At 50.0% G+C, this 27,050-nt stretch overlaps 2 protein-coding genes across 5 annotated transcripts; both read left to right on the top strand.

The window, feature by feature from the left end:
* The first annotated feature begins 70 nt into the window (after positions 1-70).
* Positions 71-22,550, top strand: sec24a (SEC24 homolog A, COPII coat complex component). Of its 4 annotated transcripts, none has more exons than XM_035433210.1 (24): positions 72-444; positions 3,475-3,948; positions 3,985-4,351; positions 6,205-6,378; positions 8,163-8,252; positions 9,071-9,225; positions 9,893-10,074; positions 11,135-11,237; positions 11,761-11,887; positions 12,334-12,443; positions 13,275-13,387; positions 14,260-14,378; positions 15,121-15,176; positions 15,722-15,928; positions 16,078-16,201; positions 16,559-16,717; positions 17,128-17,301; positions 17,560-17,670; positions 17,760-17,935; positions 18,890-19,027; positions 19,140-19,244; positions 19,528-19,620; positions 20,376-20,479; positions 20,726-22,550. In XM_035433210.1, exons 2-24 carry the CDS (start codon positions 3,580-3,582, stop codon positions 20,838-20,840), a joined length of 3,471 nt encoding a protein of 1,156 aa, XP_035289101.1. In that variant the 5' UTR covers positions 72-444; positions 3,475-3,579; the 3' UTR covers positions 20,841-22,550. The 4 variants fall into 4 exon arrangements, with proteins under 4 accessions (XP_035289099.1, XP_035289101.1, XP_035289098.1 ...); XM_035433207.1 differs by adding an exon at positions 18,526-18,553 and having other exon boundaries at positions 3,475-4,351; positions 17,760-17,907; XM_035433208.1 differs by having other exon boundaries at positions 71-444; positions 3,475-4,351; positions 11,764-11,887.
* Positions 22,551-23,483: 933 nt separating this feature from the next.
* On the top strand, positions 23,484-26,641 carry camlg (calcium modulating ligand). Its single transcript, XM_035432217.1, has 4 exons — positions 23,484-23,818; positions 24,550-25,022; positions 25,204-25,269; positions 25,554-26,641. Exons 1-4 carry the CDS (start codon positions 23,656-23,658, stop codon positions 25,743-25,745), a joined length of 894 nt encoding a protein of 297 aa, XP_035288108.1. The 5' UTR covers positions 23,484-23,655; the 3' UTR covers positions 25,746-26,641.
* Positions 26,642-27,050: the final 409 nt, after the last annotated feature.

The raw sequence follows: 27,050 nt of genomic DNA, 5'->3' as shown, positions 1-27,050 counted from the left end.
TACTGCAGCGTTCGATCTTGTTTTGTTTCTCGTACGACAAAAAAGTTCCTTGCACAGGAAATGCCACGTGTACCAACTGCGCATGTGTGAGGAGGGTTGTACGTCTGTCTCGTCTACGTTGATCCAGGGTGATCCCTACTTCCTGTGCGAGCCGAGGAGGATTTTGCGAGTACTTTTACCAAGCAGGGCCCGTACCCCCAGAAACCCGGGGAACATCCCCAATCATGCTTCTGTATTAGGCTGTTTTTTAAACATCGACCTCCTAGTCAGAGGCCAAATCGGTCCGTCAGTATAGCTGTTTTCACTGGCTACCCAGCTAGGTTTCACGGTGTGTTATTCGCCAGCTAGACACCGCTAGCTAAATTTGTTCTGGTATCAATTTCAAGATGTCAAATTCTGGGTACAACTCTCAGAATGGGGCGGGAGGACAGCCGTACACGAATGGTGAGTAATTTAGTTTAAACTGGCCTGTTGTTTGGGGTTTTATCTCACAGTTCTTGCGGACGTATGAAACTGTCTTTAAGAGTTAGCTGAAAAGTTTAACGACAGCTACAGTTCGTTAGCCATCCAGCTCACAACTTGCGATAGGGCTAACTTCGCTAGCACTAGCTAGCCGATTGCCTACGTAGGGATAAGATAAAGATACGATGCATAGACCGTAAGATATTGCTGACTGGTTGAGTATAGTGCAGCCATTTAACCAAGCGTTCAAAGGAAGTCGAGTGGAGAGTAAATGGATACATTTCTGTGGCAGCGTGTTGAGTTACTTTGTAGCCAGCTTGCTAGCTAACGTTAGCCAGTTGAAATTGCACAAGTTTCATGATGTCATTCAGGGTATAATGTCGCCGCTAACTTCTCCGCTAGTAGTGGAATCGTAGGAATGTTAAAAATAAGATACATGTTAGAAAAATGTTTTAACCAAAAACTTTATATCAGTCATAAGTCATTTTAATTTGAACACGAGCGTGAATGTATTTACTAGTGTGAATGTATTTAGTAGTGTAACACTTCAGAGCAAACAGGAAATACTGGATAGTACCGAATTAATGGTTATATTCATAACTATCGACCTATTCTAAATTACATGGGACCTTTGAATAGTGTAATTGAATTTACTCGAGTTAACTAACTGAAGACGAGTCGTTTGAAAACTGTATTTTGAGTATATGAATTCGTCAAAATCACCCTTGTGATAGATCGATACCTTTCAAGATCTAGTTGTCGAATAGTCCATAGAATGAAACTCCACCTCCACTTAAAATAATTAAGCTGGTTCTAGGTATCTTCGTCATCGTATCTTGGCAACGTGGGACGTAAACGCTGCCCGTCATTTTTTGTTTGGGTTTTGTTAGCGAATTGTGGTCACGTGATTGCCGTGCGTAATTAGCCCATTTCCCTACAGTTCATTACAATGTGTTTGCTATTTATTAACGTGGACAAACGCCGATATGAGTGTTACCCTAACAACTACGTCTGGCGTTGCAGTTATTCGGCGCTGTGAAACTTTTTTGGCGCAGTATCAATCGCAAGTGCAGTGTGTACATGTGGCATGTGCGCGCGAGCCAGCAGTATAAAGCGCCAACGAATCAGTCAGCAAAGTTTTAAGTTGCCATGTAGTCACTTTTTGGGAAATGTACTATGGGAGAGTTTTGTATGTTTTTACTGTTATTCCTCAGTGTCTCAATAGGCCTTTTAAAAGCAACGACAGTCTGCACAGCAGTCATGCCTGCAAAAACGCACCTCTCATACAATTGTTTATTTTCAAAATGTTTTTTTTTCTTCTTCTATATAGAACGTAAAAACTGATGTTTCCTTAAGATTTAGGTATCATACTCCTATTGCCACAGATAATTGGGGTTTGTCAGGCTTCTGACCCCTTCTCAGAACGATTGGTTCGGGAGCGCCGCTGGCCGGATGAACTCCTTGCTCATAGCGCAGGGCACTGTGCTCTGAGGGAACTTCAGTGGCAGCAGGAAAGGCCGTTTACTGCTGGGACTGTCGATGAGGGCTTTAGTCTTATCTCTTCGCCAGAACCTCTGTACCCACGAGGATCTTTGAACTCTGAGCACAACCATTCTGATTAGTTCTGAGTCTTCCTTATTATTTTAAATCCCGATAAACCCATTGTTAATATGTGCGTTTGGAAGTACTCCACCCCTTAAAGGTTTCCTAATTTGCTTTTTTTGGTTTCCTTCTGCATTAATGCCTGTTGACTCGACACCATCGTATCTGAAACCTTTTGTCCAAGTCGAGTGCGTGTATATTTTGCCCACTTTTGCATAGCATTACCTTACTACGTTTCACTTTCATTGGCTGTTGAGGCAGCCCTGTCTGAATTTGATTTGGAATTTCTGGTTTGTATACAAATGCAAAAACAGGAAAGGTTTGGTTGACCAGTTTGGACTGGCAGTGCATATAAAGTATCTTGGTATGTGACTTATTAATTCCTGTCTGTTAAGCCAGTCAGATGAATTAGAGAATTTCTATGCAGTCCGTTTAGCCAAGAATCTTTCTTTTGTGCATCTAACCTTGCACTTCTTCCTCAGGGTTCTGTTGACTTGTGGCAGTTCCAGGGCTGTTGTCTGAATGGAAGCTTTGCCGCTAGCCGCCGGGTCGGCCTTGCAGTTCTTAGAGAGATTTCCCCATTTGCCGGAAACGCGGCGATTGCTGTTATTTTTTCGCCATTTAGTGTTTTTTTTAATTCCTGACCTCAGCATGTCTACTGTGTTGCTGCACATGCTCTGTCTGTGGCAGCTGCACTACGATCTGCTCAGTGTAGGCTTCCTGTGCACCGCAGGCTCGGAATTGTCTGCTTTTTTCAGCAACCCACTGGTGAAGTATTTTAAGTGTTTACCCTGAAAACCTCTCCACCTGCCTCCTCAGGTGCAGAATTATTTTTATTGCCCCTGCTCCGTTTGATTCCTGGTTTTCCGTAAGCGTGTCCCCCTCCGTGTGTGAGCGAGTGGACGGCTGCTGTAAATCCAGACGCAGGGATTATAATCCGGCTCTGTGCCCCATCTGAGTCGCGTCGCGGCTGGAAGACTGAGCGATGTCACGACCGCATTTCTACCTGTAGACACATCGGTTTTTCTCATCAAATTACCGACATCAAAAAAAACCCCAAAAACTTTAATTTCCGCGCCGCTAATCGACGTCCATGACCTGCTTTGACCTGCTGACATCCATCCGACGTCGGAATGTGCGGTGGGGTGGGGTGCGGTGCGGTGGGGTGGGGTGTCATGCCCTCGTTTCCTCCAGATTACGCCTGACTGGCGAGCTCCAGTGACAGACCGAGGGATAAAGCTGAGGCAGAGAGGCTTCAGCTATTTTCACATATTTCTTCGGGGGGAGGGGGGCAGTAACAAAAACCGTTTACAGTATTTCTTGTCGTGTGCGTGTTGTTGGCAGCTGAGGTGTTGAATTGGAGGTAGAGCTGCCCTGGTTAACTCGTTGCGTTTTGTTCTGGTTTTCCAGGCCCCTCCGTGCCCCCTGTGGCGCTGCAGCCTGTAGGCCAGGGCTACGGCATGGCGGGTCCGCCCCCGCTTCCCAACCAGATTCCCGCCAAGTCTGCCCACCCGCATGCCGGCGCTCCCGGACTCCACAACTCCGGCCCCTATCAGAGCGCCCCCCCCGCCCAGCTCCTATCAGGCGGCTCCGGGGCCGACGCCCACCAGCCGGTCGCCGGCTCCCATTGGACCGCCTCAGAGTATGACCCCGCCCCCACCTGCCGCCCACGGTCACATGACTCCGCCCCCACCTTCCACTCACGCCCATATGATGACCCCGCCCGTGCCTACTACCCACGCCCAAATGATGACCCCGCCCCTGCCTACTACCCATGCCCAAATGATGACCCCTCCCCTGCCTACTACTCACGCCCATATGATGACCCCTCCCCTGCCTACTACTCACGCCCATATGATGACCCCGCCCCTGCCTACTACCCATGCCCATATGATGACCCCGCCCCTGCCAACCACCCACGCCCAAATGATGACCCCGTCCCCCCCTAACGTCCGCGGCCGCCTGACCCCTTCGCCCATTTCCCCCCTTGCCACGCACCCGTCTCCGCCCCCACACATCACCCACGGCCACATGCTGACCCCGACCCCGCCCAACATCCGTGGCTACATGACCCCGCCCGCACCTTCCCCGCTCACCGTTCCTCCCGGCTCCCAGAATCCCCTGCTGTCCAGCTGGCCCCAGGGACCTGTGGGAAATCACGTGACCGCGTCGCCCACGCCTTCGTCACCAGGATCCAGTATGGCTCCGCCCCACTTCTCGTACAGCGCCTCACACCCCCCAGGACACCTGCCTTCTCCCCTCGCCCTCAACAGCTACGCCCCCCCAGGTAAGTGCTGACCCCCCACCCCCACACATTTCAAATACAGGGACGCATCTTTAACTGCAAAACTAAGGTTTCGCTAAAAACAGCGAAGGGCGAGAACATGACCGGAAATCCAGTATTGCTACCAGCCCAGGTGACTTCTGATTACCATGCTCACAAAGACAAGCGTTAGAATCCAGATTGGGCTTAGAAACTGAGCTACGAAAAGAGGTGGCGTTGTGGATCGCACAGCACAGCCACGCCCCAGCACAGCCAGGCCTGAGCGCCCCAGCACAGCACAGCCACGCCCCAGCACAGCCAGGCCTGAGCGCCCCAGCACAGCCAGGCCTGAACGGCCCAGCACAGCCAGGCCTGAACGGCCCAGCACAGCCAGACCTGAAAGGCCCAGCACAGCCAGGCCTGAACGCCCCAGCACAGCCAGGCCTGAACGCCCCAGCACAGCCAGGCCTGAACGCCCCAGCGCAGCCAGGCCTGAACGCCCCAGCACAGCCAGGCCTGAACGCCCCGGCACAGCCAGGCCTGAACGCCCCGGCACAGCCAGGCCTGAACGCCCCAGCACAGCACAGCCACGCCCCAGCACAGCCAGGCCTGAACGCCCCAGCACAGCACAGCCACGCCCCAGCACAGCCAGGCCTGAACGCCCCAGCACAGCCAGGCCTGAACGCCCCAGCACGGTGATGATCACACTGGCTGATGTTGGAGGTGAACTTTGGCCTCGGCCTGGCAGGGCTTATCTCTCTGGCAGTGATCCATGTGCCGCGTCACAGCGTGAGATCACTTCTGACCAGTCCGCACCGCCTGAATCTGCTCTGCTGGGGAAGCGTGGAACGATGTTTCTGTGTCACGAAGGCCCGCTGAGGACTGCGCGCCTCGGTCACGGCCGCTTCTGAGATGAAGGCTAAGTCAGGCCGCCTTGCTTGTCACGCTCATCGTAGCCGATGTGTGATACGGTGTCCCGGACGTTGCTCTGAATGAAACTGTGCTCTGTGTCAGAGCTGACAGGGATAGTTCGGTCTCTGCCAGTGGCTCCGGGTTTCTATTGTGATGTCATAACGGGACGTGATGTCATTCCCGCTGGTGTTCCCGTGGAGGCCGACGTTCGAGCAGCGGGAGCCCGCTCCAGCGGCAGTTTAAAAGATGGAGCAGGCCATGTTTGCATTATCACACGCAATATGGCCTTCATTGTTTTGCATGAGAAGGTGATACACAGCGGGGTGTGTTCTCTGTGCTCTGTGCCGAGCGACCTGCTTCTCGCCCGGAGCTGCTGTCGCTTCCCGACCTCGCCAGTGCCGTTGCGCAACCCGCCTGTCAGATGTGCCCCAGCCAAGCGCACCGCTGCCCCCGCTGTGCTTACCAAAGTTCGGCCTGGACCGTGTCGTGGCGAAGGGGCGCAGGCCTGACGGGGTTAAAGGTCGCGGGCGCGTGAGCGTGGCTCGTGATGTCATCAGTTCCTGCGGTAACCGAGAGACCGCGCTGTGCCGTGCGTTGTGGTTGTTTGCCGCGACGGTTCGGTTCTGCCGCTGGTGAGGGAGACCGTGGCGCTGGCGTCCCTGCGCTGGCCGCTGTTCGCCGACGGCGGGTCGGCCCGTTCGGCTGGCATCGCGCCCGTTCGGCTGGCATCGCGCCCGCTCCCGGCGGCACCGCCCGAGTTCTGGCGAGAGACCCTCGCTTTGAGTCCGCTCCTGTTCCTCAGGCTCAAACGGACTACAGGTGGTGTGAGGCGCACAACGTCATCCCCCGCATAATCTTTCGTGGGTCAGTGTGAAATTAAAAAAGAGGGTGTGGTCAGATTGGAGGTGGGGGTGGTATTTAACGGTCTCTTCTGTCTGTCTGGCGTCCATGTCACTCATCTCCAGGCTCCGCCCCTTCCTCGATGAGCCCAGTGCCGTCCCAGGTGTATCAGCCCGGCAGACCGCCTTATGCCCCCCCGCCTGCCGCCGGGCCCCCCCCCACCATGAGGCCCACGCCGCCCCCTACTGGTGCTCCTGGCTCTGCCACCCCACCGCCCCCCTTCCCTCAGCAGCATGAAGGTACGGTCCATTATTCACTCACTCAAACCTGTCAGATACACACAAACCCCTCAGATACACACAAACCCCTCAGATACACACAAATCCCTCAGATACACACAACCTCCTCAGATACACACAAACCCGTCAGATACACACAAACCCCTCAGATACACACAAACCCGTCAGATACACACACACCCCTCAGATACACACAAACTCCTCTCAGATGCACACAAACGCCTCAGATGCACACAAACCCCTCAGATACACACAAACTCCTCAGATACACACAAACCCCTCAGATACACAAAAACCCCTCAGATACACACAACCTCCTCAGATACACGCAACCTCCTCAGATGCACACAAACCCCTCAGATGCACACAAACCCGTCAGATACACACAAACCCCTCAGATGCACACAAACTGCAGCATGGAAGCTCAACTCTGACTCCACACGCTAACGTGTAGTGTTTGCTTGCATCGCTGCTGTGTTTGAGAAATATAAACGGTGCTCAGAATATTCAGCCCTTGTGCTCTGTTTGCTTAGCAGCACACGAGAAACTGTTAGCCTGGGTGAAATATACCCAGGACATTATTGGGATTTTGTTGAAATATAGACAAAATATATATTATAAATATATATATCTTTATTCCAATTCCAATCAATTTGAAGGATATGTATATATAATGGTTGCCATTTAGCCTACCTCTGCGAGGTCATTTTTAACAGTGATTGTGCTGTTCATTTTTTGTGATGAAGATTTAATGATGGCATGAGAGGCTTACATCATGTTTATCTGTGAAAAATTAAAATGTAATGCTTTAGATAGTTGATGTTTATTTTTTTGTCCTGGAAGTGTCAGTTATTTTTTTTTAATCTATCTTGTATTCAAAGAAACCATAAAGGTAAAAAAAATCCAGGTGATGTACAACAAATAGAAACTCAGAACAAGCACCGACTTTACCCTGGTTTCTTCTCTAGTTTCATCTCTCCAAAGCATCCTTCCTGTTTTGACTAAGAGTTCAGTTTGACTCAATCCGAACACGGGGGTTAACGGGTTAGAAATTTCCCACAGTGCACTGCAGCTCAGCGCACCCGCCACATTCTGGCGGCTCCCCCTCTGATCTCTCGCCTGCTCTGAGTGAAATGTGGAGCGGCTCAAACGGAGCTTTGCGTCGCGATTGGGGTTCCCCTCCCGGGTCTGAGAGACGGGTGAGGCCCGGGGCCTGTAGCACACCTGCAGGAGGACTCACCACAGCGCAGTGGTGCTTGGGCTGTGGGCTGTGTTTATGATGTAACCGTCTCTGCTCTCCCCCCCCCCCCCCCCCGCCCTGTCCACGCCAGCCCGTCTCTGGGGAGACGCGGCCAGTAGCTTTGCCCCGGCCGAGCGCCCGCTCTCGCCCCCCTCCGATGACGAGTACGACGAGCGTGGCGTCGAGCGCGCAGGTGTGACATCATGACTCCGTCCGGCGTTGTCGTGTTCGTGTTTGTCCTGGAAATGGCTCGGTGGACACCCCCTTCCTCCCCCCCCCCCCCCCCCCCCCCCCCCACGTTCATGACCCCTCCCTCGTCATAGTTTCATTTAGGTTCTGGTCCTGGTGTCGTTTTTTGTGAATGTGCTCTCTCTCGTGTCCCCTTCCAAACTCGCCATCGAATGCAAATTATCAGAATAAATGTGCTTCTTGTGCGCTGACCCTTAGCCTTGGTTATTTGGGGGTGTAGAAGGAGAAGCAGTTGTGTTAAACAGACGCACCCCGTCTCGTGAATGATCATGATGTTTCTGATTCGATGTTTCAGGAGCTGGACAGCCACCCATCACCGGTGATGTCACAGCAGCCCCTCCTGCCTTTGACCATCTGGAAACGGGTACACATGGTAAACACATGGGTAAGAGAGAGCCCTTTATACTGGCCCATGTTAACCCTGCATGTTTACGCTTCTTTCTGACACAGTTTCCTGCAGGGTGTCTGACAGTAGCTGCAGCAGTTGGTTTGTGCCGTAGTTACGCTTGGCAGTTGGTTTGTACTGTGTTTCGCTTGGCAGTTGGTTTGTGCCGTGGTTAAGCTTGGCAGTTGGTTTGTGCCGTGTTTCCGTTGGCAGTTGGTTTGTGTCATGGCTATGCTTGGCAGTAGGTTTGTGCCGTGTTTATGCTTGGCAGTTGGTTTGTGCCGTGGTTAAGTTTGGCAGTTGGTTTGTGCCGTGTTTATGCTTGGCAGTTGGTTTGTGCTGTGTTTATGCTTGGCATTTGGTTTGTGCCGTGTTTATGCTTGGCAGTTGGTTTGTGCCGTGTTTCCGTTGGCAGTTGGTTTGTGCCGTGTTTATGCTTGGCAGTTGGTTTGTGCCGTGTTTATGCTTGGCAGTTGGTTTGTGCCGTGTTTATGCTTGGCAGTTGGTTTGTGCCGTGTTTATGCTTGGCAGTTGGTTTGTGCCGTGGTTATGCTTGGCAGTTGGTTTGTGCCGTGGTTAAGTTTGGCAGTTGGTTTGTGCCGTGGTTAAGTTTGGCAGTTGGTTTGTGCCGTGTTTACAGTTTGGCAGTTGGTTTGTGCCGTGGTTAAGTTTAGCAGTTGGTTTGTGCCGTGGTTAAGTTTGGCAGTTGGTTTGTGCCGTGGTTAAGTTTGGCAGTTGGTTTGTGCCGTGGTTAAGTTTGGCAGTTGGTTTGTGCCGTGTTTACGGTTTTTATAATGCATTTAACTCTTTAATTTCAGCCGGCCTGCCCCCACCACCTCAGCCTGGGATGAACAGGCCAATGGGCCACTCGTACCCCACGCTCCCCCCGGGCTACCAAAACGTGTCCAGTCCCTCCTCCCCTGCCCAGACCAGGAAGCAGCCTTACAGTCCCGCGGCACAGCCGTATCCGCAGGTACAAGCGCCCCCCCCCCTCCCACCTCCCCCCTCCCCCAAAATCAACAGCTTTCACATCTGCCCTGTCCCAGTGCAATACCCGTTTACACTCCAAAGCTAATCTCATGCAGTGTTGTACTGTGAAATCTTTATGGTTTATTTATAGTTTGGTAGGCAGCTGATCTGTGTCTGGTCACATAGGGTGGGCAAGGAGGGCCACGTCTCTTCCTGGATTTCATTAATATTTATGCCCTTAATTATTTAATCAGCCTTGTCTTTGATGAGATCTGAGGATTGGCATTTTAGCGAAACGGCTGCATAAGCTCACTAGTAACAGGTGAAGACTGTTCTTATGTCCTTATCCCATGAGTAAATGGCCATTTGAGCACTGGTAGCCAACCCTGCTCCTGGAGATCTGTCATCCTGTAGGTGTTCATTACAACCCTAGTTTGGCGCACTTGTTTCTGCTAATTAGCGGCTCATACAGATCTCTAGCTGTTGAGGTGCACTTTGCTAGGGCTGGAGTGAAAACCTGCAGGACAGTAGATCCTGGTATAGGGTTGGTTACTCCTGCATTGGAGTATTTGCTCATTGGTCGCGGCTGATTGGTGGAGACGGAAGCCCCCCCCCCCCCCCCCCCCCCCCGGCCCAGCAGGTATTGGAGCTCTTGTCCTGTGTTTGCCCAGCCCCCAGGAGGCCCCGCCCAGCTCAACCCCTCCATGGCGGGCCTGAGCCTGCAGTCCCACACCCCCGAGGCCCTGAGGGTGGTGAACCTCCTGCAGGACCGCAGCATCCTCCCCCCTGGGCCTGTGCCCCCCCCCATGCCCTGCCTGCCCCAGGACCTGCAGAGAGTCAACTGCAGCCCAGAGTGAGTGCCTGTCCCACGCCCTGCGCACCGCTGACCACTTTAACTGACTCCCTGACCGCTTTAACCGACTCCCTGACCGTTTTAACCTACTCTCTGACCACTTTAACTGACTCTCTGACCGCTTTAACCTACTCTCTGACCGCTTTAACCTACTCTCTGACCACTTTAACCGACTCTCTGACCGCTTTAACTGACTCTCTGACCGCTTTAACCGACTCTCTGACCACTTTAACTGACTCTCTGACCGCTTTAACCGACTCTCTGACCGCTTTAACCGACTCTCTGACCACTTTAACTGACTCTCTGACCACTTTAACCGACTCTCTGACCGCTTTAACCGACTCTCTGACCGCTTTAACCGACTCTCTGACCGCTTTAACTGACTCTCTGACCACTTTAACCGACTCACTGACCACTTCAACTGACTCACTGACCGCTTAAGGAACTCACTGACCACTTTAACTGACTCTCTGACCGCTTAACTGACCACTTCAACAACTCCCTGACTGCTTCAGCAACTCTCTGGCAGCTTCAGTAACTCACTGACCACTTCAGTAACTTGCTGACCACTTAAGTGACTCACTGACTGATTAAACTCGCGTCCACTTGTCTTTATTGATCACACTGGGATCTCTTTACCTTTATGAATGGCAGACAGTGGAGTAATGTGCACTATTAATGTGGTGTTTTATGACCTTTGACCTCGCGCAGGGTGGACTGAGTTCCCCTGTTCCCCCACACAGAGGGGCTGTTCCTGGCCCTCCCTCTCCAGGGCCTGGGAGAATCTGTAAACTCTGCCTCGTGTCTCCCAGACCCCGCGTTCATTTTCACAGTCCGTTAATTAGTCACCTGTAGCTGGAGTTACCGCTAATGGCTCCGCCCCTCTGGCCCAGCTCGCTAATGCTACTGTACAGTAGTCCCTTAGCTTGACCGTGTGCTTGTCCATGTGTACAGGGTGTGAATGTACACGCTTAAGAAACCTGTCTGACTCTGTCCTGTAAGAATGTCCGTGTGCTTCTGTCGATTGACGGGTATTTGCTTGCTTCTTTTTTGTCTTCAGGGTCTTCCGATGCACCCTCACCAGCATCCCTCAGACCCAGTCCCTGTTAAACAAAGCTAAACTCCCCCTGGGGCTGCTGCTGCACCCGTTTAAAGACCTTTCGGTAAGACCTGGCAACCCCTCGGCCTCCTCTGTTCACAGCGTTAAAACCCTGAACTGGGTTAGACCTGGCAACCCCTCGGCCTCCTCTGTTCACAGCGTTAAAACCCTGAACTGGGTGAGACCTGGCAACCCCTCGGCCTCCTCTGTTCACAGCGTTAAAACCCTGAACTGGGTTAGACCTGGCAACACCTGAACCTCCTTTTGCATAAAACCCTGAACTGTCTGGGTTAGACCTGGCAGCACCTAAACCTCCTTTTGCATAAAAACATGAACTGTCTGGAGTTTTCACAGTGTGGATGTCCTCTAATTACCCAACATCATTGGGTGTGTGTGTGTTAAAGAAAAAGAAATGACTTTTTGAAAAGACATAAGTTGAATTGCATGAATTGTGGATTAATTAAACTGTTAATAGAATTCAGATTGTATGGATGTGGTACGAGCTGTCGACGCATCTTAAAAACGTGGCTAAAATGATTCCGCCCTCCCCCTCCCCCTCCCCCTCCTGTGTGTTTTGGCGACTGCAGCAGCTGCCCGTGGTCACCTCCAGCACCATCGTGCGCTGCCGGTCCTGCCGAACCTACATTAACCCCTTCGTCTCCTTCCTGGACCAGAGGAGGTGGAAATGCAACCTGTGCTACAGAGTTAATGACGGTGAGCGCGAGGAGGGGTCAGAGGTCAGAGGTCAAGGGTCAGGGGTCAGGCTGCACTGCAGGGGTGGGGGTGTTCAGCATGTCAGTTTTTCAGGAGATTACCTACTCCAGGTCAGCCAGACCAACGCCCCTAGCGCTTGAAACCTCATTCTGAAAATTGTCCCCATTCTTTTCCGAAAATATGATTTCTGCGTCTAAGAGGTCCAGTCTGTGCGTTGCCATGACATCGCTCGCTGTTTTTTTTTAGACTGGGGAGGTGATTAGGTTACTGTGGGTGGACCTTCGTGGATCGTGTGCTAATTGCATTATATGCGTTACAACATCGCCAGTTTCCTTGTCCTACCCACTGTGTGCATACACATTGATCTGAGCGCATTCAGCTCAGTCCTGCCGTCCTGTATTTGGGTGTCTGTGTAATGCGTTTACCCCTCATTTTTTTGTGTGCAGTTCCTGAGGAGTTCATGTACAACCCCGTCAGCAGATCCTACGGGGAACCCCACAAAAGGCCCGAGGTCCAGAACCCCACCATTGAGTTCATCGCTCCTTCAGAGTACATGGTAATCCAGCCCTGCCAAACACCCACCCCCATCCTTACGTTTATATTTATATAGCACTTTTCCGAACGCTCAAAGTGGTTTACAGTGAAGGGGAACTCACCTCACCCACCACCAATGTGTAGCACCCACCTGGGTGATGCACGGCTGCCATTTTTGCACCAGAAAGCTCACCACACATTAGCGAAGGTGGAGGGCTGCATTGAACCGATGCTGTTTTATGTATTATATTTTTATTTTATTGATTTATTTTTACATACGATCTGTTTATAAAACTGCTTGCGTCTTGAATTACAAACCCAATTCCCTGACCTACGCAGCCTGTTGCACTACGCAGTCACGGCCGATCTGTCAGCTTGCCAGTGTCTGGCAACGTGTTCCTGTGGTTTGTTTTCGTTTGGACTGAATGTGTTTTGCATGGATGTGGAAATTGTCATTTCCGGCATGTTATTTTGCTTGAAAATCGGGTGAAATTGTATTTTACTACACTGGACCCCAGTCAGTTTGAAGGTGTTCTTCTAACACACATTTAAAAAAAATCATTCAAATCCTCTTTCAACCATTACACTTGCTCTGCAGCAGAACACTGGATGCTGTTTGAATTTTGTGCGCATGATTTTAAATGCGCTCTGTGCTTGTTTTGTGCCTACCCCAGCACAGTCTGGCTCTCCTGTGCGTACCCCAGCACAGTCTGGCTCTCCTGTGCGTACCCCAGCACAGTCTGGCTCTCCTGTGCGTACCCCAGCACAGCCTGGCTCTCCTGTGCGTACCCCAGCACAGTCTGGCTCTCCTGTGCACAGCCTGGCTCTCTGACCTGTGTTCTCTGTCTCTCAGCTTCGACCCCCCCAGCCCGCCGTGTACCTGTTCATCCTCGACGTATCCCACAATGCCGTGGAAACTGGGTACCTGGACGTCGTGTGTCAGTCCCTCCTGGACAATATCAGCGCGTAAGTTCATACTGCTGGCAAACAGATCTAACAGCTAGGCTGAAGTTATGATTATTATTATATTATTTTATTATAATCGTTATAATATCAAGCCAGGCTAAAGGGTCCAGTCTAGGGATCTTTGGTAAATTAGAATGGAAATTATGTTTCAGTGGTACAGTAACATACTGATAATGTTCAGAAATGCGGAACAGAAACATAATGAGTCATACTAGGAGTTTAGCTACCTTTCATAGTCCTGAGAATGGCTGAAGTCACCCTCTGTGGGGTATTTTTACTTTTAAGGTTTTTCATAATGGTGATGGTGTGGTGGAGTCCAGTTATAGCGTTCAGGTTGTGTGTTATTTATACTGTGTCTGTATCTCAGTAGCGGTGCGTTCTGTGTGCAGTGACCATAGCGTTCAGGTTGTGTGTTATTTATACTGTGTCTGTATCTCAATAGCGGTGCGTTCTGTGTGCAGTGACCATAGCGTTCAGGTTGTGTGTTATTTATACTGTGTCTGTATCTCAGTAGCGGTGCTTTCTCTGTGCAGAGACCATAGCGTTCAGGTTGTGTGTTATTTATACTGTGTCTGTATCAGAGTAGCGGTGCTTTCTGTGTGCAGTGAAACTTCTGTGCAGCTGCAGCTGATGTGTGTGGAGCTGCTGCCTCCATTTGAGCCCCCTGTGGCAGTTTCATTACCGAGCCGAAATCCGCACCATGCAAATTAGGCCGAGCCTGGCGACAGACGGTGACACAGAGCTCTGGTATCAAAACCGTGACACAGGGCTGGCGACAGAAACCGTGACACAGGGCTGGCGACAGAAACGGTGACACGGGGTTTTTTTGGAAAGGGTGATACGGAACATTCTTTCTCCTCGTTCCCCCTCAGGCTTCCAGGGGACTCCAGGACGAAGATCGGCTTCATCACGTTCGACAGCACCGTCCACTTCTACAACCTGCAGGAGGGCCTGTCCCAGCCCCAGATGCTCATCATCTCAGACATCGATGGTGAGGGAGCGACTGCCCTCTGGGGTCATGTACCTGACCTGGGCACAGTCTTCACCTGTTTATAGTCCAGCCTTCTCCCATCGAAGGGAGTGAAAGATTCACTCATTCACTCACTAATTAATTCATTAATTCATTCATTCATCCATTCATTCATTCGTTCATTCATTCATTCATTCATTCACTGACTCATTCATTTGTTCATTAATTCACTCATTCATTCGTTCATTCTTGTTCTTTCAACGCATTTTCCAAGTTCTAAATATGAACAGTGTAAATTATTCCACTTGACTAATGCCCTGGAAAGGTGTTCATGCATGTTGAAATGTGTAATTGTTTCATTTGCGGTTATTGCTTTGGAACCTCTGTGATACGAACACACTGGGAATGGCATTAGTTTGCCTCTCTGAAATGTTTGTAACTTTGAAAACGATAAGGAAATCAACCAAATTTAAAATCCTTTGTTTTGGAGCCTACCCTAATGAACAAACTTGGATGCAACTGGAAACTGTTTGAGAGTCATCGTTTATCACTCCCAACTTTATTGTTTGTTTGTTTGTTTAATTTTCTGTAGGTACTGTGAAGCATTTCCACAGCCCGGTGTAGTGTTAGATTTAAGGGCATAAGGCTTCATGCTTTTGTTTCATAGGTCTGTGAGGTGTGAGTGAGTTGTTTTGGGCCACGGGCCAGTAAATCTAAAATGGCCGTTCTGCTCTCTTCTTTCTGCTGTTTTTTTCCCCTGCAGATATTTTCTTACCGACGCCAGACAGCCTTTTAGTCAACCTCAACGAGTGCAAGGAGGTAGGTCCTGCTTTAAAAAAAAAGCTTCTCTATTTGTTCTTCATTTAATCTATTTTACCCAAAACTATCCACGGTCGTGCTGTCTGAAAAGCTGGGGCTGATGATGTGTGTTCCTATCATTCGTAAAAGCCACATGAATGCGTCAATGTTGACTTCCTGTTTTTTAAGCGGCGTAGAAAATGCATTATTTGTTTGACAAAATGATGGCATGATTTTTTAATACTTTGTCATTAATTAATAATCTGTTCTGAGCTGTGCTCTATTGAAGCCTCATTGCAGTGGGGGGTGGCGGGCCCTCTCAGTGTTTGAACTGTCAGCATGCTTTGCAGTTTGAGAGTCTCAGAAATGGGACTTATGAGTGGGGGAGGGAGGGGAGGGGAGGGGGGGCGGGACGGAGGAGAGCAGCTGTGGCACACAGCCCCTCCTGGCTGTGGAGAGTAGGGGTGGGCGGGGATGGGGGGGGGTGTTTACCCCGTGCTCTGCATTCTGCGCCCACCCCCCCCCCGATCCTTTAACGGACCACGCCGTTGTTTTTGTCTGCGCAGCTGGTGCAGGACCTGCTGAAGGCCCTGCCGCAGATGTTCGTGAAGACGATGGAGACGCAGTCCGCGCTCGGCCCCGCCCTGCAGGCCGCATTCAAGCTGCTCTCGCCCACCGGGGGGCGCGTGTCCGTCTTCCAGACCCAGCTGCCCTCGCTCGGGGTGGGGGCCCTCAAGTCCAGGGAGGACCCCAACCAGAGGGCGTCCGCTAAGGTGCCCGCAGACACCGGTCACTTACAGCACACAGTCTGCTCTGCATAATGGGTTTTCATGAAAGCCCCGCCCTCTTAAAGAGACAGGCAGCTTTCTGAGCGTTTATTTTCTGAGCGTTTTGTTCTTATTCTCTGGTTTTTGCGTCTCAGGATGTACCGCACCTCTCTCCCGCCACCGATTTCTACAAGAAGCTGGCGCTGGACTGCTCGGGCCAGCAGGTGGCTGTGGATCTGTTTCTGCTGAGCGGGCAGTACTGCGACTTGGCCTCCTTAGGTCAGTACATTAAAAATAACATTTCATCACCTTATATTACCTTATATTACACGTTACATTACCTTACAGGCATTTTGCAGATTTGCACTGTTTTGACATTTTTTTACATAGTTTGCATTTTTGCAGCTGGATACATACTGACACAGTTAAGGTTAAGTACCTTGCTCAAGGGTACAGTGACACTGCCCTGGGAATCAAACCTGCAACCTTTAGCTCACAACCCAGTTCCCTATTTATTATACCCCACTGCAGCCCCCTTTTCTGGGTGGCTGGGGGTTAGTGTGGTCCAAAGGCTGCAGAACTGATGCTATCGTGCTAATGGATCCACACGGCGTTCCCCTCACCCCCCCCCCCCAGGCTGCATATCCAGGTACTCTGCCGGGAGCATCTATTACTACCCGTCGTACCACCACCAGCACAACCCCGCCCAGGTGCACTGCTTCCAGAAGGACCTGAAGAGATACCTCACCCGCAAGATCGGCTTCGAGGCCGTCATGAGAATACGCTGCACGAAAGGTGCGTTTGTTTCTGCGGGTTTCCCCTCTGGCTCAGCGGCGTTTTGGACCAAGGAAGTCTGCACCTGGTTAACCTTCCTCATTTAACCCCCTTGCTTTACTCTTATTGGTTATTAGCTATTCATTATTACTGGCCATTATTAGTAATGTGAGAGTACTGCGATGACCTCACCTGTTTTTGCATGTTGATTACGGTTTAATTTGCTGGAGCTGAAACCACAAACACACACACACACGCAAATGCACACACTGACACACACACACACACACACACACACGTACTGTGCGTGAGTAGATGATGTGGTTGAGTTGGGGATAGACCGAGCAGGAGGTGAAAGTTGGGGATGGACAGAGCTGGAGGTGAAAGTTGAGGTGTTGACCTGTCGTGCGTTTGGTTTGCACTCCTCCCAGGTCTGTCCATACACACCTTCCACGGGAACTTCTTTGTGCGCTCGACGGACCTGCTGTCGCTGCCCAACGTGAACCCGGACGCGGGCTTCGCCGTGCAGATGTCCATCGAGGAGAACCTGCTGGACACGCAGGTGGTCTCCTTCCAGGCCGCGCTGCTCTACACGTCCAGCAAAGGTGCGCGCTCCATTATGAGCTCACAAAGGGGCGGGGGTTTTCCAGCCCTGTGATTGGTCAGGTCGGCAGGGTAAAGAAGCTGCTTCATTCAAAAGCCCCCCCCCCCCCCCCCCCCCCCCCCCCCTCGTGTCTCATTGGTGCAAATTTGTCATGGGTTAGGAATCAGTTTTGCATCCTAGCATGATATCTTCATCTGGAGACTACATTTCCCAGGTGGCAACTGATGACGGTCTCAACTGTTGTACCTCGTTTCCACAGGAGAGCGGCGGATCCGTGTCCACACCATGTGTCTGCCTGTGGTCAACTCGCTGTCGGACATCTTTGCCGGGGCTGATGTCCAGGCCATCAGTGGTCTGCTGGCTAACATGGGTATGAGCCCCACGCCTACCTGGACCTACCTGTTTGGGCCCACCTGGCGCAGGTTTCCGCCCGCTAACGCGCATGTTTGTGTCCGCTAGCCGTGGACCGCTCTGTGACGGCCAGTCTGAGCGACGCCCGGGACGCCATGACCAACGCCGCCATCGACTCGCTGTCTGTCTTCCGCTCGTCCGTGCTGACCATCCAGCAGCCCGGCCTACTGGCCCCCCGGAGTCTCTGCCTGTTCCCCCTCTACATCCTGGCCCTGCTTAAACAGGTAAACCTCCCGCCTCTACATCCTGGCCCTGCTTAAACAGGTAAACCCCCCCCCCCCCCCGTACATCCTGGCCCTGCTTAAACGGGTAACCCCCCCATCCTCTACATCCTGGCCCTGCTTAAACAGGTAACCCCCCCATCCTCTACATCCTGGCCCTGCTTAAACAGGTAACCCCCCCATCCTCTACATCCTGGCCCTGCTTAAACAGGTAACCCCCCCATCCTCTACATCCTGGCCCTGCTTAAACAGGTAACCCCCCCATCCTCTACATCCTGGCCCTGCTTAAACAGGTGAATCCCCCCCCCCCCCCCCCTTCCTGGCCCTGCTTAAACAGGTGAACCCCCCCCCTCTATATCCTGGCCCTGCTTAAACAGGTAAACCCCCCCCTCTACATCCTGGCCCTGCATAAACAGGTAAACCCCCCCCTCTACATCCTGGCCCTGCTTAAACAGGTAAACCCCCCCCCTCTATATCCTGGCCCTGCTTAAACAGGTAAACCCCCCCCTCTACATCCTGGCCCTGCTTAAACAAGTAACCCCCCCATCCTCTACATCCTGGCCCTGCTTAAACAGGTGAACCCCCCCCTCCCACCTCTACATCCTGGCCCTGCTTAAACAGGTAACCCCCCCATCCTCTACATCCTGGCCCTGCTTAAACAGGTGAACCCCCCCCCCCCCCCCACCTCTACATCCTGGCCCTGCTTAAACAGGTAAACCCCCCTCATGTCTACAGTATGTCTCTACTCTCTGTCTTTCTGAAGCAGCTCCTCCATGCATTAAGGCCAGTAGAGTATATTACTGGCCCTGACATTAATGGTAGTGAATGAACCTTGCGGACGTCTTCGCCAGCCTCTCTCTCAGACGGCTTGCTCTCTGCTGGTGTTTCTGCGCTGGCTGTCGAACGGTGACGCGTCCCGGCCGGCGCTGACGGTGTGACTCTCGCTCTGGGTTGCAGAAAGCCTTCCGCACGGGTACGAGCACGCGACTGGACGACCGCGTCTTCGCCATGTGCCAGCTCAAGTTCCAGCCGCTGTCCTACCTGATGCTGATGATCCACCCGTCGCTGTACAGGGTGGACGACCTCACGGACGAGGTGAGGGAGGGAGGGAGGGAGGGAGGGGAGGGTGGTGGGGTAGCAGGGAGTCGAGCGTAGCTTTTCCCACAATGCCTCAGTGCCGCTGACCGCGCTAACCTGTCCCCCGCAGGGAGCCCTGAACATCAGCGAGCGCACCGTCCCCCAGCCCCGAATCCTGCAGCTGTCTGCGGAGAGGCTGAGCCGCGATGGAGCCTTCCTCATGGACGCCGGCTCGGTTAGCGCTCCCTCTCTCTTGCCCTCTCTCTCTCTCTCTCGCTCCTCTCTTTCTCTCTCTCTCTCTGTCTGTCTCTCTCTCTCTCTCACTCTCTGTCTCCCTCTATCTCTCATGGTCTCTTCTCTCTCTCTTCTTTCTTTCTCACTGTATCTCTTTTCTCCCGTGTCCTCACAGACACAATCTCACTCAAACACACATGCACACGCACACACACACGCACGCACACACACACACACACACACGCACACAAGCTGGCACTGAAAGTAGTCTGTCCTTATTTCAGGTCATGTACCTCTGGGTCGGAAAAAACTGCAATCCCAACTTCCTGGTGCAGGTGCTGGGAGTACCCAACTGTGCTGCTGTACCTCAGAACATGGTAAGCATCCCGCTAACCTCTCTATATATACCCCTGTGTGTGCTGTCTGTCCTGCACCTTACCCCCCTGTGTGTGCTGTCTGTCCCGCACCTTACACCCCTGTGTGTGCTGTCTGTCCCTCACCTTACACCCCTGTGTGTGCTGTCTGTCCTGCACCTTACACCTCTGTGTGTGCTGTCTGTCCCTCACCTTACACCCCTGTGTGTGCTGTCTGTCCCTCACCTTACACCCCTGTGTGTGCTGTCTGTCCTGCACCTTACACCTCTGTGTGTGCTGTCTGTCTCGCACCTTACCCCCCTGTGTGTGCTGTCTGTCCTGCACCTTACACCCCTGTGTGTGCTGTCTGTCCTGCACCTTACCCCCCTGTGTGTGCTGTCTGTCCCTCACCTTACCCCCCTGTGTGTGCTGTCTGTCCCTCACCTAACATCTCTGTGTGTGCTGTCTGTCCCTCACCTAACATCTCTGTGTGTGCTGTCTGTCCTGCACCTTACACCCCTGTGTGTGCTGTCTGTCCCTCACCTTACACCCCTGTGTGTGCTGTCTGTCCTGCACCTTACACCCCTGTGTGTGCTGTCTGTCCTGCACCTTACACCCCTGTGTGTGCTGTCTGTCCTGCACCTTACACCTCTGTGTGTGCTGTCTGTCCTGCACCTTACACCTCTGTGTGTGCTGTCTGTCCTGCACCTTACACCCCTGTGTGTGCTATCTGTCCTGCTAACCCCGCTGTACTTACACTGTGTGCTGTTTATCCACAGAACCAGCTCCCTGAACTGGACACGGCCGAGTCCATCCGGACCAGAGCCTTCCTCGGCTGGCTGAGGGAACAGCGGCCCTTCTTCCCCGTGCTGCATGTCATCAGGTAGGCTGGGGTCCCCGGGGGCTCCAGGTTTGAATCTCTGCTGAGACAAAGCCCTTCTGCCTCTGACCTCAGACACATGACTTGGACAGCTGAGTCATGTGACTGATGTTTCCACGGGAGCACTGGTTTTATGTGCTAGGGGAGGTACGTTCTGTCGTTGTGGCAAAGGTTAAAGGCGAAGAGCAGGATCAGACGTCAGCAGGTCAGGTGACCGCTTGCTTTTACCCATCATGCATTTCTTTCCAGGGACGAGAGCCCGCTGAAAGCCAGCTTTATGCAGCTCCTGGTCGAGGATCGGACTGAGTCTGCTCTGTCTTACTACGAGTTCCTGCTCCATTTGCAACAGCAAGTGAGCAAGTGAGCGGGCCCCGGCTAGGCTGGGGGATCTCCGTGTGCGGGACTGTGTCCTCCGTGTCGCTGAGCAACGGACAGCCTGGCGGGTCTTCAGTCTGGCGGGGTCTGTGGCTAACGGCTCGCGCTTAGCGTCCCTCTTCAGCCTCTCCTGGGGGGCAGCCCTTCTATGGACTCAATGCGGTATTTCTTTGTGTTGTGGGGGGAGAGTGGCAGGGATAAACAGGTGTTTCTTTGCTGGCTTTTGGTGTCTCAGTCAGTCGGAACATTATGAAAACCAATTTTTGCAAACTGTCTCACAAGGTAAGAAAAAGTCAGTGTTTGTCCTTCTCGGAATGCTGCTGGTAACGAGCTTTTCAGTTAATGGCAGGTCACGTGAAACCCTTTTGTTTATAACAGAAAAAAGCGGGAAAAAGCACATTTATGTTTGATAAGAAAGTAATATATGTATCATACTTTATACTTTCTGGGGTAATATTGTGTGACTTTGTTGAAGTTTTTCCTGGTGACCTGGTGAACTTCGGTGTCATTGGGAACAGAAGCAAACCATCTACGTCAGCAAAGGCCTTCAGGGATTCAGAAATCCTGTTTGCTTAAGAACTGCACCCTTCCTTATTGTAGGCTGTTGGATAGAGGTTATGTGTGTGCTTATTTTTTATTTTACTTTTCTTTTTTGATATGCGTCGAACAAATGTGTTGGTTTGTCAGAGCAAAGTGATAACAGTCGGACTTCAAAGGTGATCTTACCTCTACAATTAGCTGCCTTGACTGTGTCCAATAAGTCACGTAAAGCCATTCTACCATTTCTTAACTATATATTCTTCTCCAAGGTCTATCTCTCACTATTTGGAAATTTGGAACACCTCTGAAGTTGCTGTTTGTTTTTGTTTTTTGTTTTTTTTTAATTTATCAGAATCCCTGTTTTGGATTTAATTCTTTAATTACCTTGTATGGGAACTCACTTTTTACTATTAAACCTTTGTGTTTAAATACAGACACTATATATAAAATATTTTAATATAATAGGATAAGGGCAAATTCTTTAACATGAACGTAATGAAGCCATTGTGATCTTTAATTGTGCTTTACTGAGAACTGTATATTGGAAAAGCTACACTATAATGGTAATGGAATGTTGATTTCAGTAGAAACATATTACTGTGAAATGATGCTACAAAATAAACTGGATGGGACTTTTACACCTAGTCGCTGATTTGTCATAAAGAAACAGAATTTCGAATGGTAACTTTTTAATGTTTAAAAAGGATTTATGTTTTGTCCGAAAGACCACGTCTTTGATCCGATGAAATTTCTGTCCTGACTCTGTCAACCTCTGCAATGAATTTTTGCCATTGTGCACAGGGGGAGCTTTTAAGTGTCTGAAGCTGTGGGATATCTGGGAAAATGGTTGTGGGTTGAGTAAAGTAGGCAGTTAAATGTAAAGTTTGTTTTTCATTTGAGTGCAATGTCTTTCTGTCCAAATTCTCATTTTAATTAGCAGTTGTGTATGTTTCCAGAGTGGACTTATTAATATGGTCATAATTAATATGAAGGAGTAAGAATTTGAATGTAGTAGTGAATGCTGGCAGTGTTTAAAAAGTGTGACTATTTACACGTCTCCTTTCAGAATATAACCCATTTTTAATTGAAAAGCGTCCACTTTTCTGTTCACTTTTTAGGGGATTGTTCAAAACATGAATAAAATCAAAATGCTTTATCATTCTATATTCCATTATTTTCTCCCCCCTGAAACCATGGAAACAGCTGTGGGACCATTTTTCCGACGAGTTCACAGTTTGCTAACCTGTTCCTCCATGCAGATGTCAGTGAAGATTTTAGTTGGGATGTTTGCTTGAAATTGATTTCAGTGGTGACTGCTTATGATTTCAGGTTTCTGCATTATGGTGACAAATCACACTTGTACATTGTGAACACAATTTTGTAAAGTAGTGTACATTTCTGTAACTATTAAATGCTAGATCTGCAAAACATGTGTGTAGCTTATTTTATTTTATAACTGAAGAAAAATCAGGACATTTCTGCAGAGAAACATTCCAGTTAAATATGTACCAGATATTTTAAATAATATATGGCATGTACTACTGGGTAAATTGTGAATGAATTGTGCTTGTATTTAGAATATTTGACATTCTAGATATTTTGACACCAGTTTTAAATTTTGGAGTAAACTGCATGGTGCTTTGAATGTTCATGTAAACCGGTAAGACAGCTGATGCAAACGGCTGAAACCACTGCAAGCAGCACTTGCCAACCATCTGTCAACCAAATAAACGAGTATAATTTCGTTAAGGAACGTAGGCTAATGCATGCACTTCTACAATCACAATAGGAATAGATCTTTTTTTTCTTCTTTATCAGGCTTGTTCAAGATGATCAACTAAATATTTGCTACGTTCTGCAAACATCTGACGTTTGCTTGAGTTTCGTGGGGGTGCACGTCATGCACTTAACCAGAAGCAGTGACGCATTTAAGAATCGGTGAGTATTCGCGACAGTTGTTCCGCTCTTGGACATTTAATATAACCGGTTTTCCCAAATAGTCCGCAGAGTTTTTAATGCCAAGTTGAACATAACCGAGTTCTTTCACCGCAGGTGACAGTATCCGCACTGCATAGGCGGTGCGTTTTCGTAGTGACATCATCAAAGTGCGCCCATAGGGAAACGTCAGCCCAGCCCATCCCTCACCGCCCGGCCTGTAGCGATTACATTGAGTGCCCTCGACAGGCAGTATAACTAGTAAGCGTGGTGTTTACTACGTTGTCTGCCGATCGTTCAAATATAATCTTCACAGGATTTGTTGAACAATGGAATCTGTTGAGGACGCTACTCCGAAAACTCCTGAAGAAAAGAGCGGTCTTTCTGCTTCAAGGAGAAGAGCAGAAATTCGCAGGAGAAAATTGCTGATGAATTCTGAAGACAGAATGAACAGAATCGTAGGCTATAGCAAAAACGATGGGGAGTCCAACGGTAAGATAGAGACATGCTGTTTAGTTGTATAATTCTGTTGCTACACAGATAAATGTGCAATAAATGTATGCATAGTTACGAGTTGCGAACAATGATAATATCAATTATTAATAGATAATCAGCTACCATTGCAAATGGTGTACTATTTCATTATGTGAATCGATACGCACGCTCTACACGTAATGGCGATCAAGTATGCTGAATATTTTGAATGCATTCTAAAATGTAAATGTGTTTAAGGTGCAAGTGGAGGTACCCCCCTAGCAGAGGCAGTTTAAAAACATGTAGCCTGCATTATGTTAGCTTCTTAGATTACCAGTTACCGTGACAACCGAAGCTTCACTGATTAAACGCTCTGTGCATGTCGTTAATAAAACATAGCTATTCACATTCAAGGCATTATAATCAAATGGGTAATGCAATGTAGTCTTGTGGATGATCTTCCTCATAGCAAGTGAATGTCCGACGTTCCTCTGATTGCAAACTTGAAAACCGCACCAGTATATATATTGTTTTATGAAAATTGGACTGAATATGTGCCGAGCATAACAATTTAATATAGTCTATCGTATTACAGTATTATTTGACATAGTGCCAATCAGATCTCCTTATTTAACCTGTAGCCAGAACGAACATAGGAGATGACCTGATGTTACCTTCAATTTCAAAATAAGACTAATGGTAACAGCAGTGTCTTACGGCGATTTCTCCTGTTCCACCCCGACGGGAAGCTGACAGGCCTGGAATGAAGGCCAGGTTCCACCTGGATCTGGACCGGACCGAGCCCTGGTCCACGCCCGTCCCCTCCGGGAGAATTTCCCCTTTTGCCGCCGCGGTGACCAGCGGCAACCACCACGGGGAGCTTCTGGAGAGGCGGGGGTCACCCGTCCCGGAAAGCGGGGACCTGTTGAGCGGCGATGCGGAGGAGGAGGAGGAGGTGGTGGTGGTGCAGGGGGGTGCGCTCAGGCAAAGGGCCCAGGGGGAGATGCAAGGGGACGGGGTCTCCCGCTCCCCACGCCGGGGCCTTCAGAAGTACCTGTCGCGCTTTGATGATGCCATGAGGCTGCGGGCCCAGGTGGCCGGGGCGAAGACGTCCCAGGACAGCGGCTCGGAGCCGGAAGAGCTGGACTCCTTCCGTCTGTTCAGGGTGTTCGGGAGCATCATCCTCGCCATCGCCGTCCGGGTCTTTGTCTGCAAGTACTTGGTGAGTCAAGGGCGAGCGGCGTTGTCCGTTAACCTCCAGATAACCTCCAGACAACCTCCAGATAACTTCTTATCACCTGAGGTCTCCCTTTGTAGCACATTCTGAACTTAAGCAAGGGACTGTTATGGGGAGTGATGGTCCTGTGATGCTGTTCTAAACAAACTTTTTTTCTTATTTGCAGTCCATATTTGCACCATTCCTCACCCTCCAGCTGGCATACATGGGGTTGTATAAATACTTCCCAAAGGTGAGTTACAGCATTTTTTTTTTTTTGTATTGACTATTATTTCTCTTTTGATTATGTATATGCCTACAACATGTTAACAACAGAAAGTACTAGTACATTTTTGACCGCAGAATAGGTCAAATAAAACACAGATGGACCAGTAGAGATGGAATGGATGTGGTGATTTGACTATCCTGCGAGTAGTGGCCAAAGGTCCCACGGGAGCTGCGTCTAGAGAAGCCGAGGTCATGTGACGGGGGTGTTCTGTGCGTATAGCTTCACGGCGTGTCCTCGTCTCCCCTCAGGGCGAGAAGAAGAAGAAGACCACGGTGCTGACCGCCGCCCTCCTGCTGTCGGGGATCCCTGCGGAGGTCATCAACCGCTCCATGGACACTTACAGCAAGATGGGCGACGTCTTCACCGACCTCTGCGTCTACTTCTTCACCTTCATCGTGTGTCACGAGGTCCTCCTCCTGTTCGGCTCTGAGATCCCCTGATTGGGGGGGGGGGGTGGCGCGTCCGGGCCCCCCCAGTCGGCCGTTTCTCTCGATTCGGCGGACGCGGGACGCCTCGACGCCCCCGTATTTCTCCTCGCCCTGCTTGGCCACTCCACCCCACCGTATCCCCTGGGCTGTGCCTTGGCACCGCCCAGCCCAGAAGGAATTCCCCAAAGGTGCACAGGACGGACGGACGTTCGTAGGGTGCTGAGCAGATGTTCGCGGTAAGCCGGCAGAGGTGTCAGAGTTTTGTTGAGAGATTAAATGTCTCTGGGTGTTTAATTTAACGGAACAGCACAGCGCAGACTGGTGAGAAGGATATTATAGCATCTCAAATTTGGACTTAACTAAATCCATTTTACCTGCAAAGACCTGCATAATTCTACCTGCTTTATGACCATATGACCATGTAAAACGCTAATCTCAGTTTGAACTTTAAAGTTAAATAGTGTTTTTTTTTCCTCCCCCGCCAGATAAGCTAAATAAGTGCACACTGGAGACTACATTTCACTACTGTGTTTACCTGTGTTTCAATCATTGTACTCAAAATAAAGAAACTAATGTATGACACCTATAAATGTGCTCTATACTAATGGTGTTTTAAAATGAAAGCCATGTAATTATTTTATAAATTGGAATTGTTTTATGTGTTATAGCCATCCTGTTACAGTATTATAATGAGTAGTTTTCTGTTAATTTATTTCTCCGTGTGCAGCCTACATCTACAGAATCTTGTAAAGGAAGTTATTGGTATATCTTTACTTAATAAATTGTTAGTACTTCTGTCATGTATATTTTAGCTGTCCAACTATCAGTTTCCTTGTGTCATAGCATGGTATGTGTTAAATATGTGAAATGTTAAGTCCAAATTAAATTATTGAATCTTTATGTGCAAATATTTGACTCTTGTAATTCACTGTTCTCTCGTATTGAATATTTTGTTATGTTATCCTGTTGGATGATGAAAATGCAGGTATGTGTTTCAGGGGTTTACTGTAAAATATATCAACCTATATGTGTTCTGGTGGACCCTTAAAAGGCTCTATGATCCGACGCATCCCATTGTGAAATTATTTGGTTTCAAACATTAGTACCTTTGCTTAAGGACTCCCAGAAAAGGTGCTTTCTGGGACACCTCTGCATATCTAGTGCCACCCAGATTCAAAACAAAAGTATCATTAACCAGCATTCCTCAACTGGGCAGTATTTGCTTTACTGGAAGTCCATGAAGGAAAATGGGGGAGAACAAGATAATTTGCTGGACAAAGGTAGGTATAGGTAGTTGGCCTATTAAATGCAAGCTAT

Source organism: Anguilla anguilla, chromosome 9 (assembly GCF_013347855.1).
Source record: "Anguilla anguilla isolate fAngAng1 chromosome 9, fAngAng1.pri, whole genome shotgun sequence".
Classification (NCBI taxonomy): Eukaryota; Metazoa; Chordata; class Actinopteri; order Anguilliformes; family Anguillidae; genus Anguilla; species Anguilla anguilla.
Note: the sequence above shows the minus strand (reverse complement) of the source record. Positions and strands in the feature narration are given on the sequence as shown.

Coding starts and splice junctions, on each gene's coding strand:
- sec24a (XM_035433207.1), top strand. CDS start 3,580: ATGCCGGCGCTCCCGGACTCCACAACTCCGGCCCCTATCAGAGCGCCC. Junction 10,075..11,134: donor AGAGTCAACTGCAGCCCAGA/GTGAGTGCCTGT, acceptor TTTTGTCTTCAG/GGTCTTCCGATGCACCCTCA. Junction 14,379..15,120: donor CATCATCTCAGACATCGATG/GTGAGGGAGCGA, acceptor TTTCCCCTGCAG/ATATTTTCTTACCGACGCCA.
- camlg (XM_035432217.1), top strand. CDS start 23,656: ATGGAATCTGTTGAGGACGCTACTCCGAAAACTCCTGAAGAAAAGAGC. Junction 23,819..24,549: donor AAACGATGGGGAGTCCAACG/GTAAGATAGAGA, acceptor CCCGACGGGAAG/CTGACAGGCCTGGAATGAAG. Junction 25,023..25,203: donor TCTTTGTCTGCAAGTACTTG/GTGAGTCAAGGG, acceptor TCTTATTTGCAG/TCCATATTTGCACCATTCCT.